At 39.6% G+C, this 15,335-nt stretch overlaps 1 protein-coding gene across 1 annotated transcript in view; it reads right to left on the bottom strand.

Moving 5' to 3' along the window:
- The window catches only part of MED12L (mediator complex subunit 12 like), a 339,629-nt gene that overhangs the window by 322,375 nt on the left and 1,919 nt on the right, over positions 1-15,335 (bottom strand). Inside the window, exons 2-4 of the mRNA XM_018565890.1 lie at positions 9,409-9,513; positions 5,012-5,203; positions 443-602 (exon numbers count right to left, since the gene is read on the bottom strand). Of these exons, the coding sequence (XP_018421392.1) occupies positions 443-602; positions 5,012-5,203; positions 9,409-9,513 (457 nt within the window). The remainder of the gene's footprint in view (positions 1-442; positions 603-5,011; positions 5,204-9,408; positions 9,514-15,335) is intronic.

Raw genomic sequence — 15,335 nt, 5'->3', positions numbered from 1 at the left:
CATTGTGCCATGCTGGACAAGTGTAAGTATACATCAATCTTTATAGCTGGAGTTCAGCTATAAAACATACAGTATTTCTTGATTATGCAAAAAGCACATGCAATTCTGAACATTGTAAGGGTGATTAAGTAACGCAGTAGAGGAATTCAATGGAATTTTTACTTATTTTAGTGAATGTGGTGAATGAATGAAAGTAAAAATCTCTTCTGCAAAAAATATCCAATTAGGGGCAAAAAAAAACAGGATTTGTGCTTGAAAATAACTGGATGATTGAAGTTAGCAGAACTTCCCCTCAATTGAAGAGAATTTTCTCTTTGCAAAGTATATTTTCACTTTGTTTCACTAAGATGAGTGAAAATACACTTATCAACGTGAAAATTTGCTATAAGAGTGACAATTCTCTATTCCTTTAGTGTGGGAAGAGTAAAGGAACTGGAATTACCTATGTTTGGATCACTTGATTGTCGCTTCTTTATTTTGGCTTCTGAAATAGCAGCATAGTATGCGCAAGTCATTTTCACCAGCCAGGCAGCTCGCAATAGTGGCACTGAATATTTGGCCAGGTAGCCAAAAACATCTTCCTTCTTACTAAGTATAGGTACCTACAAGAAAAGGATATGACAACATGGAACTGAAAATGTACTGTATGTTTCAGTAAAATTGTACTTTTAAAATACCTGATAACTTGCTACAATATAGCAAATTTGGAAATATTACCTTGCAGCTTTTCACTTTATTTTATTGTTCTGTGGAATCTCATTGACCCAAAAAGTACAATTTTTAAAACATTTTTTTATACCTAATAAAACTGCAAACTCAGTTTTCTACATACAAAGCCGTATCACAGCAAACATTCCTAAGGGCTTATGCACACAGGTGAATTCGGGAGCAAATATAGGCGTATTTGCATACAGCATAAAATATACCTGTATCTGCAAAGCACCTGGGAGTCACAGCTCCTGCATTTTTCTGTCCATAGGAATGTATGGACAGTAAAAAGTGTAAGTGCTGTATATGGAATGAAGCCATATTCTTTCAATAAAGTGGAATGAAATGTGGAGATCTTGCATTGACCCCTTTAGGGTGCAAAGATGGATTTGGTCCAGAGTGGATTAACATCATTAGATGCGTTCAGGGTTGGGGAGGGCTCAGATTATCCTTGATTGATACACCTTTTGTCAATGGTCATACTGACCATACATCTGAAGGTATATGACCTCAAAGAGATTCTTATGATCAGGTTATTAAATCTTGGATAATTACTTTTCAATTTTATAATGTTGATTAGAAGATGATTGTGTTCTAGCTTATATTAATATTTATGTATAATATCACAGTTTGCAGTGTGTCTATTGACTTCAGGTCCTTCTGATTGTACCCGTACGCTCGTCCATGGTATTTTAACAGTCAAAAGCCTGAGTTGAAGTCTACATAATCTCAAATGTTTGTATAATTACTATTCAATATCTATAACATGGTGTAAGACATGTGTATGATCTTTGAATTATGCTCATATATCTCTTTGTATGTATCCTTAGTAGAGCCTCATCAATGTCCTGATGAAGGGGGGGGGAATTTTTGCCATCTGTCCCATTGAAAAGATTTCCTTTCACATCCTGTTCCATAGCCACAAATAAAGTGAGAGTAAATGCTCAGTCACCAGGGCCTCTGGAATTAGTGTCCCCATTGGAAGGTTTCCCATTTACTCCTGTTTTGGTGACATCTCAAAATTTGACTTTCACTCTTAATAATAACAGTCACCAGGGCAAATAGAGGGTGAATGTCCCTAACAAGGACATGGACAGCAATAAAACCCCAGCAGGTATTCCATTCCCTCTCCACTATCTAAAATAATAATAAAAAGTTTGGGCTTTAGTTCTACTTTAAATATTCAGGGTGTGCTTCCTGCTCAATAGTGTTACACAGCGATTGTGCTTTACAGCACCCCCATTAGGCTTGGTTAGCAGCTGTGCGTATGCAATAGCATGAGCACAGATATGAACATTTTGCGTGCATTAAGGTGCAGGGCATTTGCACAGCCTATTCATTTCAATGTGCTGCCCAACACATGTACATCGAACAAAAGAAGTGTGTGCTCCCTTTTTAAAAACAAGGTGCACCACAGCACATGGTACTTTTGAACCATGTGTTTTGGCATGCTAAAATGCATGTGCTTTTGCATGCATGTTTGGAGTCCCAATTTTGCAGTTTTTAAGAAGAGAAACTGGCTATACTCACTGAAAAACAAATAGGTACTGTAGAGGGAATCTACATAACTTTAGATTAAGTTGAATAAAATGATAATATAAAATGACTTTATTGTATACATAAGAATACTGATATGCCTGTTTATCAGGCAACCTCATGACTGGCTGTTAGGAATGAGCAATGAACATGCACATTTAAAGTCATCCTTGGGGTGCCTTCTTTAATGTAACACATGAAAGCCTCTGCCCTCTTTCTGTTGGCTCTGAATCAGCAGGCTAAGAGGAGACACATGCTTGTACTTTTCTTTATTTTTATTTAATAAGAAATAAAAATATTCACAGCATGAGAGCCATTTATGAAAAATGACTGGTTAGATACCCTTTGGCTTCCAATACACTTAAGGCTTCCTGGTAGAGACTTTCCATTTAGCACACCAGCTATTCAGGGAGATTAAATCACAAATCTCTTATTTTAGCTACAACAGTTCTGCAAATGTGGTAACTCAGTGGGATCCATCCAGGGATAAGTGTAGGTATGTCAACTACTTTCTGTGGTTTGATCAGGTAGGGTGTGAAGTAAATAACAGGAATGCAGGTGAATACCTTTGCTACCATGAATTTCTGTTAGAGACTTACCTGGGCTGTGGTGTCCAAAAAGCAGCTGTTCCATCTTCCTTAAGCTGGCCATACACCTATAGATTTTCTATGGTCAGATGGAAAAAGTGCAACACATTCCTCCATCTACGCTAAACTGTGTGGATGGAGGAATCTCCCGCTGGGCCAAGCTTCAATGTCTTGCTTGTCGGCCCCTATGGCTCTCAAAACACCTGAACACCTGAACAATGGCTGCATCCAGATTGTTCAGGTGTTTTGAGGACTTGTTCACACCAAATCTGCATGAGTTTCTGCACACGCAGTGCAGAGGGTTGTTCTGCGTTATTGCCACGTTTTTTGCCGTGTTTTTGATGCGTTCCGGGCCGTTTTTCTAAAGCTGGTAACAAATTGATGAGTGCGTTTGCCATTTGTTTTGCTTGACTGATTTGGTGCAGTGATGCATGGGGGGTCTCAGCTGCCGTTGTGATGTGCGGGGTCCCCTGTTCGTCCCTGTGCCTTTAAGGGAGGTTGGGCTACCTCCTGACAAACCTGCACCCAATTTGATCTTTTGCCACATGTGCTCAAGATGAAGACTCACATAGTTTAGAGTTAGGACCGCACTATATAGAGCTGCCTTGGCGTGGCTGTGCGGCTTTCACATTTTCTGCAGAAGACGTGTATCTAAACATCTGTTTTTAACCTTGGCGGTGAGACAAGTTTTTTTGCATGCTGGGAAACTTTTTGCTATTGTACTGTACTAAGCCCTTCCATGTGCACCTTGCTGTAAAGCTAGTGACAAATTGATGAGTGCATTTGCCATTTGTTTTGATTGACTGATTTGGTGCAGTGACGCATGGGGGGTCTCAGCTTTTTGTTTTGTGGAATAAGAGCCCGACTCATCATCACCTGTGGTGTGACAGCACTGGCAATTGGATTCACTAACCAGTATAAAACGGGACATGGACTTGTTATTATTTGGAAATTAAATCATTTTTGATACACATTAGGACATATGTTTGGTAAATAAATTTTATCTGTGGAATTATTGCATGAATATTAGTACTTTGTATAAAAGTAGGATGTACTTTATAATTGAAAAGCACGGTGTATAATCACAGTACAACAGATTATGTGGTTTTAAAAGGGAGTTACACTTGTATGTATCACTATAACTTGTTTAATTGCAATTTAGATTGCGCAACACTATTTATATTTACCTGTAATAATAGGTGCAGCTCAACACATTTGGCACGGGATGCAATTGTTTTACATTTAACTCCTTTAGAGCCTGTCGACAGGATTTTGTTTGTTTTTTAACAGGTTTTGAATTCACATACATGTCTGTGAAAATGCAAAACCCAGTAAATGCAAGTTGGGCAGTCAACGGCAGATAAAATGCAACTGTCAATGGATTCTGAATGATCTCCGAAGCTTCTCAGACTTATGTCAAACTGGTGCCATCAACTCAAACCCAAAGCCCATTGACACAGGTCATTGTGTAAAACGTAAGTCAAACTGTGTGTGTGTTACCCCACAATGTGGTGCCGATGTTGGTTGTTTTATATTTAGCAGCACAAAACCTGACAAATGCAGTGCACTGAGGTCTAGACACCTAAAGACAGACCCCTAAAAAGATTAACATTATTAGTATTGCTATGTGTAAAAGAGACTCATGCATTTAGCAAAATGATTTATATATGCAAAACAGACACTTACATGTTTATTCAGTAAGGCAGTGCACTGAGCAAAGATGATATGCTGCAACATGCAGTTATCCATAGTGATCAGTCAGAATTCCTCATTATGTGTATAGATAGCATACAGTTAATGATAACAACTAATTAAAAATAGGCACAGTTGTTTCAAATGATCATTAATTTAAAAATCATTGTGATGCAACAAAGTAAAAGATCAGTTTAGGTGCATTGGAATGGACTTTCTTCTCAAACCAATTGCTCCTTTTCAATGAAAATGATTGTTCATTGGCCTAACTGCCCATACAGTAGTGTATTAGATTTAGAAATATAAAATTTGTTTCTTAAAAAGAATTGTAATATTGAACAACTGTATCATTGTATGGTCAGCATTAAACCTGGCTGCAGTAAACCAAAATGTATTTTTTATGGGTTACAGCACAATCTTGTCGTTCTTTATACTCCTTGTTGAATAAGTTCTTTGCACATTCGATAGCACTAATAAATGAGTTTTACCTTTTTTGCTAGAACAGTGAGATGCTTGTTTCCAGCTAGATCGGTAAACCAGCTGTGTATCGCACCCTGAGAGCGAGCAGTCACAAGCCAGTAATTGTCTTTAGCATTAATCTGTGGCTTTTTCCTCCCCGTATCCTGAAAGGTGTTCAATTTTAGTTTTTCAGCAAGAATGCTGCTGAAGTATGCGCCAATCTGCAAACACATGAAATGTAGACAACATTGTTATTTTCATATCCTAGCATTCACATGCTTAAAAATTCTAATATCTAGGATACATAAATACTGTATATGAAGCAGTACATGTCCAAATAAATATGTAACAGACTTACCCCTGGGGAAAAAAAACTTCCCTTGCAGTAAGGGCAAGTTCACACCATTTCCTGGACCAGATCTGGTACTGATCTGGTGCAGAAAATGGTGTGAACCTGTCCGCAGTTCCAGTGTATTCCAGACCTGACAAAATGAGACATGCAGTATTTTTCTGGTCTGGAACAGGCTGTGCTGGTGTGAACAGAAATAGCATAGGGATACATTAGGATGCATTTTGGGTCCGGAAACAATCTGGTCTGGTGATGATCTGGATGTGGTGTGAACGGGCTGTGACAGGGTACACGACTCTGTGTATGTCAGTGAGAGGTTGAAAAGGGCAGCTTTCCCTGGCTAGGAAAGGGTTAAGCCTGGCCCAACAGGTAAACCTCCTCTCTTTCTCTCTCTCTATTAATTAGCCTGCACCTGATAGTGACGGAGAGGGAGTGAGAGCTCAGAGTGAGATCCAGGCTGCACTGGATGGACACAGACTGGAGAGTGTCTGCATATCTGGAGAATAAGGTCTGTCAGAACAATTGTTTGTATTGGACTGTGGTTTTTGTCCATTTATACTGGAAGCTGGAATAGCCGCTCCAGTAGGACGTAGTGAGGGACACTACTGTCTAGTTAGCCTCCTAAGGTGGAGTAGGCCTTTTTATTTGTGTTACTTTTTCGTTGGATGCAATAAAGCTGCATTTATTGCCATTACTGTTTAAAGACCAGTGACTTTCCTACAGGGCCCTAAGGAAAGAGAAGGGGAAAGGAAAAGCCATGAAAGGATTAATGCTTGTTTAGGTCTCGGGTACCTGGGTAAAGGACATTTACTTCATCCTAGGATACACAGCTCTGACCCTATTATACCCCACACAAACCACCTTGGTGCAAAGTCACAATCCACTTTCCAAGGGTACACATCAGTCTACAGCAAGATGGCAGCACACAAGAAAATCTCCTCCAGTTGCATTTTTATTTCGTACTGAAAGGCGGCATTCACAGGGGACGTTCTGTGAATCCAGCGGCAAGAACCTACGGTTTCTTGCCGCAGGAATCACAGATGGCCCCCTTCAGATGCAGCCTCTGTTGCCATTCAAGTTAATGACAATGTTCCATGTATGATTACCTGCAGACTGCTGCTGACAGATCCCGCCAAAGGAATCCCAGAATGCAGCATAAGTCCCTGGGTGAATGGGACCTAAAGTCTATAAAAGCAACACATGCCAGTTGTGTTACCAGGTTCTTTTATGGACTTTACAGTATGAAAAAAGATACATTTTGTGTGGTTATATCCTTCTGTGAAAGGACTTTTACTTACCTGGTCTCCGCTCCTGCAGGTACCTTCCAGACTTAAAGACTGGCACTTGCAGCCACTTCACCCTAACAGTTTGGCAGTTGGAGACGCGCTGACCGCATTATACGTGGGATGCCGAGGAGCAGTCCACACACTGGAGCACATGGGAGACATGGAGAGTGTTGACTGCAAGGGAGTTGGGATCAGGTAAGTAAATCTGCTTTACACGGGAACCCTAGACCTAAACAAGCATTTAACTGTTGCAGTGCAGGGGCAGCTCCACTTCAAGGGGAGTTTTTAGTTCCCCGGAGACAGACTTTAACTGAAGAAAAATTAGGATACTGCTTAGTCAACACTAAAATTGCCCCTTTTTAAATTTCTCTCATTTTCCAGATGATGGAAGCAACGTAATAACATAAATATCTTCTCTCAAATGACATCTAAACAAATACATCGTAGGCCCCATTCACACTGAGCGATTTATCGCGCGGTAATTCCCGCGATATCGCGGCTATTTACCGCGCGATATCGCTCTCCAATGCATGGCAATGGGGCTCTGTCCGTCGCTGTCGCGGGTCGTGCGTCGCTACAGCAGGACCCTTTTTGGAGCGGATTTTGCAGCGATTCTAGCTTGCTCAATGCAAGCATTTGCGCGATATCACGCGACAAACGCGCGATATCGCGCAAAATGCAAATCGCGCAGCAAATGCGCGATTTGCGAATCGCTCAATATGAATGGGGCCTTAGGTTTTAAAGAAACCAATGAAGCTTTTGTTCAAAACTGTTTCTCAGATTAGTACCAAAAGAGAAAAATGTACATCTTGTATCAGAACAGGAAAGTGAGATATCTGATCAAGCCACAGTGCAAAGGCCATTACTGCTATGAGATCAAATTCTTCAATGTGACATAACTTTGCTCCAATCTTGGAGAGGAACTGCTGCACTCCTTACCGGAACCCCTATGTATGAAGGAGGGTGCTGTAGTAACCACGGATGGCGCCGTGCATCTTCAAATATATGATAAATGTTACCAGCACACCTATGTCTTGTGTCAATAATCCATCCTCTTTATTGATGCAGACTGTCACAAAACAACATTTCCAGGGCCATTGAGGGTCCCCTCCATTAGGTTTTAGTATGACCATATCATATTCATACTAAAACCTGATAACCTGTTTTGTGACAGTCTGCATCGATAAATATGGATTATGGACACAAGACATAGGTGTGTTGGTGACATTTATCATATATTTGCATGCAACAAGACATGGCAACATCTACGCACATAAATCACTAGACGGTAAATGTAGTTATGGAAGTCCTGGCATACAGCTCTAGTGCACAAGTTCTTTTTGTCGGCCTGTAGTATCATCATTGACAAAAGATTTCTCTTGTCACCAGCCTTCTACCATTAGAAATGTTGACAGTTATGGTATGCAGTGTGCAGAAAATATGCCTGTACACAATGGTGAAAGTACTGCTACAGCAAACAGCCTCTTTGGGAGCCAATGACAACCTATTCCATTGCTGATCTTATTGCAAGACAGCCCTGCCACGTAGACTTTGTACTACAGGGGATTATGTATGCTCTCTTAGGTAATGTGCATGTAAAGCCAAAACAAATTGTGATTGTTTTAGATGGAGTGGAGAATGGTTGGTTAAAAACCCTATCAGTTTATTTATTGCTATCTGTATCTCATCAGGGAGATTTTCCTTCACTTTGGGTCCCAGAGAGATAACAGGAAATGAGAGGAAATATATACAAGGTAAGGAACTCTCTCACTTTGTAGAGATGTCTACCCACTTCCAGTTGTACCTCTAAGACAGGAAGTGAAGGGAAATCATCCCAATGGGACCAAAAAATAAATTGACAGGGGTTTTAAACTTTGTCCAAAACTAACAAAATGTTTTGGCAATATATACACTTTAAGGCACAGCCCTGTAGGTAGCGCTTTAAGACAACAAGGTAAAGTAGTATTAAACTCTCACTCTTTCTCACTTTTCAATAAATAATTCAGAACAAACAAATATACATTGGCCAGCAAAGTATTTCTGTAAATGTCTGCCCAAGCACTTACAGTTATCATGTTTCCAAACAGCACCAACTCTCTCAGCTCAGCTTCCCTGAATTATCTATCCAGTACAAGATTAAAAGAGGCAGAGCAGTCTCCAGTAGCTGTCCAACTACAGTACTAGCTTGGAGAAGGGAGGAAGAAGGAAGGAGAAGATGGGGGGAGAGTGATTTGACTTGCTCAGTCTGTGTGTTTGTAGAGACACACACACACAGCTTACTAGTACACACAAGGGTGGCTCCGTAGGACCCTGCAAAGGAAAGGGGGCACCCTAAAACTGAATATCAGGAGCAGTGCTCAGGAGACCAGCTGATTCTGGAAGAAACTAAAACTTTTAAACATCAATGAGCAGCATTCATTGTAAGTGATTTAATTAGCATTTGAAATGGCTTAAAAACATTTAGACTTTAACATCACTTTAAATCACCACATTCCTTCTAGTGGCTGGTGGTTGTCATTGGAGTGAATGTATTGTCCAACGTAGAATATATGAGCAGAACAGGGAGCACTACTGTCCCCACTTGCGTGGACTTAATCTAGTCCTTTCTTTAGATTACAAGCCGAGCCATGAGCTATTTATCTACCAGTGAGACCTTGCACTAATTATTTGTTATGAGTATGTGCAGCACTGTTGGTAAGTGTTCCAGGCTTCAGAAAACATTTGTCTATGCTATGCAAAATTAGTAAATTGTAGTTGATAAAAAAAAAGAAAAAAGTAGTAGTGATTCTACCTTAGATGGGTTTATGACAATGTTCCTAGCTGATCCATGCTCATCTCCAGAAAATGCAGGTTGGTTACTAAATCCTTGTTTTACATTCACTGCAGTTAATTCATCCTGGAAGAAAAAAGAAGCAGTCAATATGATCCGCTGTCACCTTCAACACAAATGTAATGATCTTTTCGGTTAGTACTTGCTACAAACACAGCTTTTCATATCCTCCTTGTCATGTCCAATACATTCACACATACTGGTATTTAGAGATACCAGTATGTGTGAACCAGTAAAACAGTCATTTTCTGCTTAGTTCAGTTCAAATTCAAAGTCATGTTAAGGCAAAAAGAGTAAAGGGAAATTTCCCTTGAAACTCAGTGGATATTCGAGAAGAATGCTGATAGGGGAGGCGTTACTGCTTTAAAAAAAAAACAAAAAAAAGCCAGTCTATAACATACTATCAATGCTGCTTTAAGTACTTACCTTAAATTATGTCTCTTGATCTAATCATCTTCTTCTTTCCTGTAGTTTTCAGGAATCCTTCCAGCGCTGGTGCTGGTCTCTGATCCACCGCAGACTCTCTCTTACTGTCCCACTGAGTCTGTGCTGGTGCACGCTGCATGCATTGACTTACCCCGTGTCTCTCCTCTTCTCTTGGCAGAAGATCTCTACTGCGCATGTGCACGCTCCATGGTCCTTTGCAGCAGACCAAGAAACTTTAGATGTTCGAATGGTAGCGAGCGGCGGAGACACAAGTAAGTTTTAACCTTTTTGTTAACGTTTTTTTGTAATGTTTTTGCATATATCTACTGCTTGAAAAAGGGAAGTACAGAAAAGCAATTATAAACCTCTGTTTTAATTCCCCCCCATCCCTCCCTGCCTTTTCTATCCTCCCTGAGGTGCTCACATTACCTCATTAGATCTGTCCTTACTGTTTACACTGATCCCTGTACCTCTAGTCATTGCACTGTATCCTGTTTGACTGATGTTATACTTGTAACGATTTCCTCTGATGATACTTCTCTGTGCCTTATTTGTTTGAGTACCTGTTATGTCTAAATACTCAATAAAAATTATTGAAATTAAAAAAAAAAAATAAGCCCCCATTCATCTCTATACCTATGAACATTGCATAAAAATGTATTTTCAAAGTTTTGAAAATAAGTAATGTCACAATAAATACAGCTAGAGAGGTGTACTGAGTGCTTGTTTTAAAGTCCTTTACTGCTTGATAAGATTCTGCAAACAGGTTATGTCAATAGTTAGAGTAGATTTTACAGGTAACATGGAACTGGAGTGTGAGCTATGTGCGTATATATTTTTGTTCAGGACTAAACACATTTAAAAAAAATTTCATTCACTTCAGTCCGGTAAATATGAAATAGTGTATATGCATTACAACCAGCAGGGGGAGCTCTAGGCTACAGTTAACATGTTTATCTGTATATTCTTAACTGCTCTGTTGGAAGACAAACTGCTGAAATGTGTGCCCACTCTTTCCCTATCCTGCCTACATGTTCAGTACCATAGAAGTGGCAATCAGAGAGATAAAATGTGAAGCATTTTGATGTAAATGGTTATTTCCAAAATAAAGATTTTGTATAAATAAAAAAGCATAAAATATTTCCATAGCTTAAAAAAAAGGAAATAAAATTGACCCAAAACCAGGGTCTTGGCACAGCAATCTTTACAGTACAAATGGGAAAGATACAGTCATTTTCTTTATGCTGACAGCGTACAACGGAGTAACATATTAAAATAATGAAACAAGAAACATCTAGCCACCCACCTGAAACCTAACAGCCTCTGTAGTAACGTATATTGCCTTTCCATGAAGCTAGCATCATCTGCCTGCACAGAAACTACATCAGAACAATTCCCCAAGTAGGTTTCAGTTCTGAGTTTACTAGAGGCAAATCTGTGGCCAAACTTCAAAAGACGGAGTAAATTAGCTTTTTTACTGAGGTTAACTTTGTTTTTTCCAGTTTTTTGTGGTAAAATTAGGTACCTCGGCTTATATTCGCGACGGCTTATACTCGAGTATATACGGTATATTAAAATGTACAATATACAGGATTATATTGTGTTTTTATGAGTAATACTTTACTAGCAGACACAATGAGATTTATGGAAAGTGATAAAAATTTGTAGCCAATGATAGAGTGGTAAAAGGTTATGACCTCCATCAGGTTTATATTGCTGACGGCATTGCCATTGTGGATTTTTCTACTCCCTTCCTGACATAGATTGCAACAAAGCCGTTATATTGCAGTAAAACATAGAAAGGTTAAAACCTTTGTCAAGATATTATTGATGTTTGTGTCTTCCTATCCCATTGACAAACACTCCCCCACTTCTTGTCCTGCTGTCACAGGAACAGGAAGTGAGGTTTAATCTTCCCAACGTGGTCACTAAAAGTAATAAAAAAATTAACAGATATAACCATCACTGGTTTCCAGGAGCTCGGCAGAACGCTGGCAAGAGTGTCCCAGGTTGCTAAGAGCTGGGCGGAGAAATGTGTATGGTGCTTACACATCTCCCCGCTCGTTTCTTAGCAACCGGAGATGCTCGCGCTGGAAATGGGGCATGGTTCCTTTTGCATGGTTCTTGTGACATTTCTTGATACTTAAAGAGAGAATTCACACCCCCCAGTTTTTTTTTTTCATCCCCTCTTACCAGTTAAGCAGGGTTTTCTTTAAAAAAAACTCACTTGCCCTGGCTGTGATGCGCTGCCATCAGCCAGGTCCCATGCCGCCATCTCCCTTCCTACCTCATCTGTCTCTCCCGTGTTCTACAGCTGCCCCTCGATGTTGTGCCATCAGGTCCACCCTCCAGCCACTGTGTGCACCTGCTCCTGCAGCCTCCTGGGATATGTGACTTGGATATCCCAGGAGGCTGCCAGAGTATGACATGCCATTCTAGCCTATATAAGAATGGAGGTAGAGGGGCGGGCCACATTAAATAAAATGTAAACATTTAAACATTCAAAAAAGGCTTTTAAATATTGTAAGGTGAGAGGGGGGATAACTCCACTTGGGAGTGAAGGTCCCCTTTATTACTCTTATTGGAAAAGAAAAGCAATTATAAACCTCTGTTTTAATGTTAAAAAGGAAATCATACAGCAGCTATATAAATACAGAAACAGTATAATATAGCAGGAGAGGGTAGAGGGGATTGGTTGCTGTGGAGTTAAATGACACTAAACTCAGGAGTTAAATCCTAAAAATATATTCAAGTACCTTAACTGTTAACAAAAATGTATCTTATTTGTGTATCACTCAGCTGTAGATGCTCAAATCATCTCTGAATTGGTGCTGACACTGTCCTTCCTTCTGGAGGGTGTCTACTTTTGTTCCTCATGGTCCCTGTGTGTGTTGTAAAGTAACCAATGCTCCAAACTCAATCCTGTGATGGACTACAATCTCACCTTTTAGTTTATTTATCTTGTTTTGAGATTGTAGTCCATTTCAGGAGGGAGCTTAGGCTTGTGGCTATTTTACAACACACAGAGGGACCGTGGGGAACAAAAGTAGCCCCCCTCCAGAAGGAAGGACAGTGTCAGCATAAATCAAGGGAATGTTTAAGGATCTACAGCTGAGTGGTGCACAAATAAGCTACGGTTTTGTTAATAGTTAAGGTACTCAAGTGCATTTTTAGAATTTAACACCTGAGTTTAGTGTCACTTTAATCTATATGCTGACTTTCAGGATACCAGTGGCAAAACATCACCACCAGAATCCTATGTCCGCACACTTGTGCTGTGGCTATTATAAGGCAACTGGTGGTGCTACGCTCCACTAGTGGGTTCTGCACAATGATAAATTAAGGGAAAAAAGTGATTATTATTTCATAGGATTTATAAAGCGCCAACAATTTGCTCAGGAGAGTTCCACTTCAAGATTGTGGCCTTCATTAAGAGTTTATGGGATGCGGTGGAAACACATTACTGCAGGGAAGGTAATTTAATCTGCCATTGTAAACAAATAACAGTTATGGGGGGATCTGGCCTTTAAAAAACAAGTTGGGGTTAAACATCCTACAGCTGCTCTGACTGGTCCGAAGAGACTTTTATTGTCATCAGTTCTGGATTCTGCTATCTCAGCCAAAATGCCAGCCCAGGGCTGCTTCCCCCAGTTGAACAATTTTGAAATGACAAAGTAATTGTCAGTTACTTAGGACGTGTGCAACTCTTTAATTCCTGCCAAATTCTTCATAAAATATATTGTTAATTTGTAAGACATGTTGTATGGAGCAAAGCTTATATGTCTCTCAGAGACAAGCAATGTTTGTGTAATGTGTAAGCCTATAGGGAATGTCTGGTGAGACTTGCCATGAAACAGGGAAATTACACAGCTAAGGTAATGTACAGCTGTTTATATGGCCACATGGGATCTGGCAGAGATGATGATACTGATATGTGAACTGTTGTTACCTGAGGAATCTATGAGCCCCTGGGTGATTATAATTATAGAGCTGATATCAAGGGAGCTGCTTCTACTTCTTACACTTATTTATACTGCTCTCGTTTTTAAAATAAACTAACAGGGGAGCTAAGATAGGTAGTAGATAGTGAAACAAATACATCTTCTGTTAATTGTAAGGCAGAACCCTAAAAGCTGCCATGCACTAAACCCTGAAAGTTGCCATGAACTGTAACCTGAAAGACTCCATACAATGAACGCTGAAAGACTCCATGCACTAAATCCTGAAAGCCTTTATATGATCTCCCAGGTGATTCTCCCAGGGTGAGGCTATTCCATTACTCTCCAGGTGTGCTGACCCCTGTGATTTCCCCAACTTCGGGAAACATGCGACTGCATAATTTGTGGTAGTGGGGGAAACAAAACCCCTAAAAGCCTCCATGCACTGAATCCTGAAAGCCACTTGCACTGTGAGACTATGATTATTTCATGAAAATGATCAAACATGGGCACTATAGATAAGAAATGGTCATATCAACTATATTCTGTTGGTGGATTGATTGCAATGAACAAAGCCACCAGTCTTATTTTATGATGTATTTGATCTAGAAGGTTTCTGTCTCATTAGATATTTTTGGTTGCTAACACTTTTGTTTCCGTTTTATTTCCGCTTCTGTTTTATTAAAAAAAATTACATATGTGATGTGGTTACCCATGATAGCAACTACATATTTATTGCACTTATTTTTATAGCACGGTTTGCAGCACTTTACAAAGTACATTGACATTAGTGCCTGCTCTTGAACACGTATTCATACAAAAGCAGGTTTAATATGGGCGAAAGCTAACCTACTAGCATAGGTTATTATAGGAGTAAAGCAGAATATCCAAATATATTCCATGCACACCCTTTTTGCATGTGTTTTTCCCCAGTACCACTGAGACCCATAATTGCAAAGGAAACGTTCATGTGACTTAAGTATGAAGCTTAATAACTAAGGGTTAGCCTTATTCAATAGAGGATGAAAGGAGCAAAGTGCTAATTCTTAAATGCAATAACCCATATCAACCAATCAAAATTCATCTTTGTGAAATAAGACCAATACAAGATAAATACTGATTTCTTTGGGTTATCACACTTAAAAGTTAGTTCTTTGCTTCCTTTCCAGAAATCCATATTTTTTTTATGATCATGAATCTATATATATACAGTAGAATTTTTATTTCTTCCAATGAAATAATGCATCTGCCTGCTACAGGCACTATCACTCAGTCCATACAGTATATTTTATTTATTTTATTGGCAGGACTGTGTGCGCTGGGCAACAGTTTCCATTTACTTTGGCTTTAATATATATGAGGCCTAAAGTACTGAAAGATGAACTGGGTGCATACCTGTGGTGGTTAGGAAATAAATATGTTTTACTGCCATTACTGACCTACTTCTGAAAATGTAATCTGCTTATCTGCTCGTGATAAAAATGTTGTCCTGCTAATTCAGTGACTTGAATATTTTCTGAGTCA

Source organism: Nanorana parkeri, unplaced genomic scaffold (assembly GCF_000935625.1).
Source record: "Nanorana parkeri isolate BGI_ZX_2015 unplaced genomic scaffold, ASM93562v1 scaffold898, whole genome shotgun sequence".
NCBI classification, from domain to species: domain Eukaryota; kingdom Metazoa; phylum Chordata; class Amphibia; order Anura; family Dicroglossidae; genus Nanorana; species Nanorana parkeri.
Note: the sequence above shows the minus strand (reverse complement) of the source record. Positions and strands in the feature narration are given on the sequence as shown.